Consider the following 2,044-nt stretch of genomic DNA (forward strand, 5'->3'; position numbering starts at 1 on the left):
GCAGTTGGTATTTGGACTGTCAGGAAGGCATTACCACGTCGCTTCAGACAGGGGATTTCCGCTGGTTGCTTTCGGTCATTTCATCTCTACTCTGCACTGGGTCCCTTGCTCTGTCGCGGGGCCCCTGTTTTGCTGTAACCACTCGGAGCCAATCAAGAAGAAGAGCAAACACGCCCGCCCGCTCTCAATTTCCGTTGCTCTGCTGCCTGCCAACCGCAAAGCCGATCGCGACGGAGCCGCTGTCAGCTCTTCAACCCAGCTCAGCTGATCGGTTGCCGCCGCCGCCGCCACGGGATTCCGGAGGCGAAGAACGCCAAGCGGAGAACATGGACGTGAATATCGCCCCACTCCGCGCCTGGGACGATTTCTTCCCTGGCTCTGACCGCTTCGCCCGGCCAGACTTCAGGGACATTTCCAAATGGAACAACCGCGTGGTGAGCAACCTGCTCTATTACCAGACCAACTACCTGGTGGTGGCTGCCATGATGATTTCCGTCGTGGGGTAAGTGGGGACCCCCACCCGGGACACCGATCGGGGCTCCGCACGCAGGGGGCTCGAGGCGCAGGATCCGGGATGTGGAGAAGCTCTCTGTCCACGTTCAGCGCCGGCCCTGGCAATTCCGCAAGCGGCCAAGCCAGTGGAAACTTGCTCGCAGGGCGAGGCCGCAGTAATCTGGGGTCGGCCCCCTTTCTCCTTCTGCGCCAAGGGCTGAGACCTGAGGGGGCCCCTAAGGGCAGGGGAATAGGGGAAATTTTGCCAACCTTGGGGAAGGAAAATGACTTTTTTTCCCTTGTGCCCGGATTAGGCTCTCGCTGGGGAGAGATTTGTAGAGCTCTAGTCTTTCAGAAAAAAAGAAAAAGAAAACAGAAAAAGGAAAGTGGTGTAACCCTATCCTGGGGCTGGCTGAAGCGACAGGGTGTGGATCCGTGGTGGTGTTGTAAAAGGGCAGCTAAGTGGCCAGGCGCTTTGTTGGTCTCGCTGCCTAGTGCCTGCCACACTGTACGGGAAAACTGAGCTTGGAAGCAAGAGGGTGGGTGTCCCCTGGTGGCGCATCTCCCAGTGTGAGGTGAAGGCTGCCATGACTCTGAGAACAGGGCCCTCTGGCTTTTTCTTCCAGGAGTTGCCAGGCGCAGCCGCCTTCTCTGTCTTCATTCTGTAGCCTAGGGTTTCCGTGTATCTTAAGGCCTTTTCAATACCTGATACTTAAAAAGTATCCTGTGTTAATTAAGGTTGCACACACACACACACACACACACACACACACACACACACACACACCCCTGCTTCCCTAGAAACCACCTTTCCTTGTGGTTCACCCTTTAAGAAATGCTTGTATCACTTTTGCAGGATGGGTGGTAATATTCTCCATCTTGCTGATGGTCTCCTACACATCTTCACAGGAAAAGCCACCCTCCGACTTTATAAAGGACTCACTTGCCCTTAAAGAAGTGCATGACATTCCTATTTCAGAGCAAACACAGAGGGAAAGAGCCGGCTGGTTTGGGAGAAAAAGGAGAAATTCAAACTTGGAGGGTGTGGGAAAGGGTGAATAGGGTGGTTTCTTAAGCTGGCTTGCTGTTAGTTGGCTTATTTATTGAGCAGCCTCTCTGTGCCAGGCCCCATGCCAAGCTCGGCACACACCAAGATGAATCAGACTTGAATTCTGGCCCAGGGGCTCGTGGCAGTTGTTGAGAAGCTAAAGGAGCAAATACACAGCACAGAGGAGAAGGGGAGCGTTCACAATTTCTGGGTGTGGTTCACAGCAGTCACCCCCACGCAGAAGTGGAAGCCCACAGTAGGACCGTCACTGAAGACGGTAGCACGGACCCTCAATCTGCGTTGCTTAAGGAATGGCAGACTCTGGGAATGGCTTCGTGTATAAAGGGCACTGGCGCTGAGTGGATTCCGCACTGGAGTGGCAGCCAATGTACCATTAGTCAGGGTAGGGCCAGTCGATGCCTGAGGCAGCTGCTTCTGAACCTGCCCCTAGCTCTGTGCTTGAGGCTTCTTTCCTGGAATACTAAAAAATTTCTTTAAAACAAA

The 2,044-nt window shown here is 54.1% G+C and overlaps 1 protein-coding gene across 1 annotated transcript in view; it reads left to right on the forward strand.

Annotated features, from left to right (window-relative positions):
• Positions 1-29: 29 nt before the first annotated feature.
• Positions 30-2,044, forward strand: part of ARL6IP5 (ADP-ribosylation factor-like 6 interacting protein 5) — a gene marked incomplete at its 3' end in the record, with an annotated part of 22,223 nt that continues 20,208 nt past the window's right edge. Inside the window, exon 1 of the mRNA XM_012655772.1 lies at positions 30-502. Coding sequence (XP_012511226.1) covers positions 327-502 — 176 coding nt within the window. The remainder of the gene's footprint in view (positions 503-2,044) is intronic.

This window comes from Propithecus coquereli, unplaced genomic scaffold, assembly GCF_000956105.1.
Source record: "Propithecus coquereli isolate 6110/MARCELLA unplaced genomic scaffold, Pcoq_1.0 Scaffold486, whole genome shotgun sequence".
Lineage (NCBI taxonomy): Eukaryota > Metazoa > Chordata > Mammalia > Primates > Indriidae > Propithecus > Propithecus coquereli.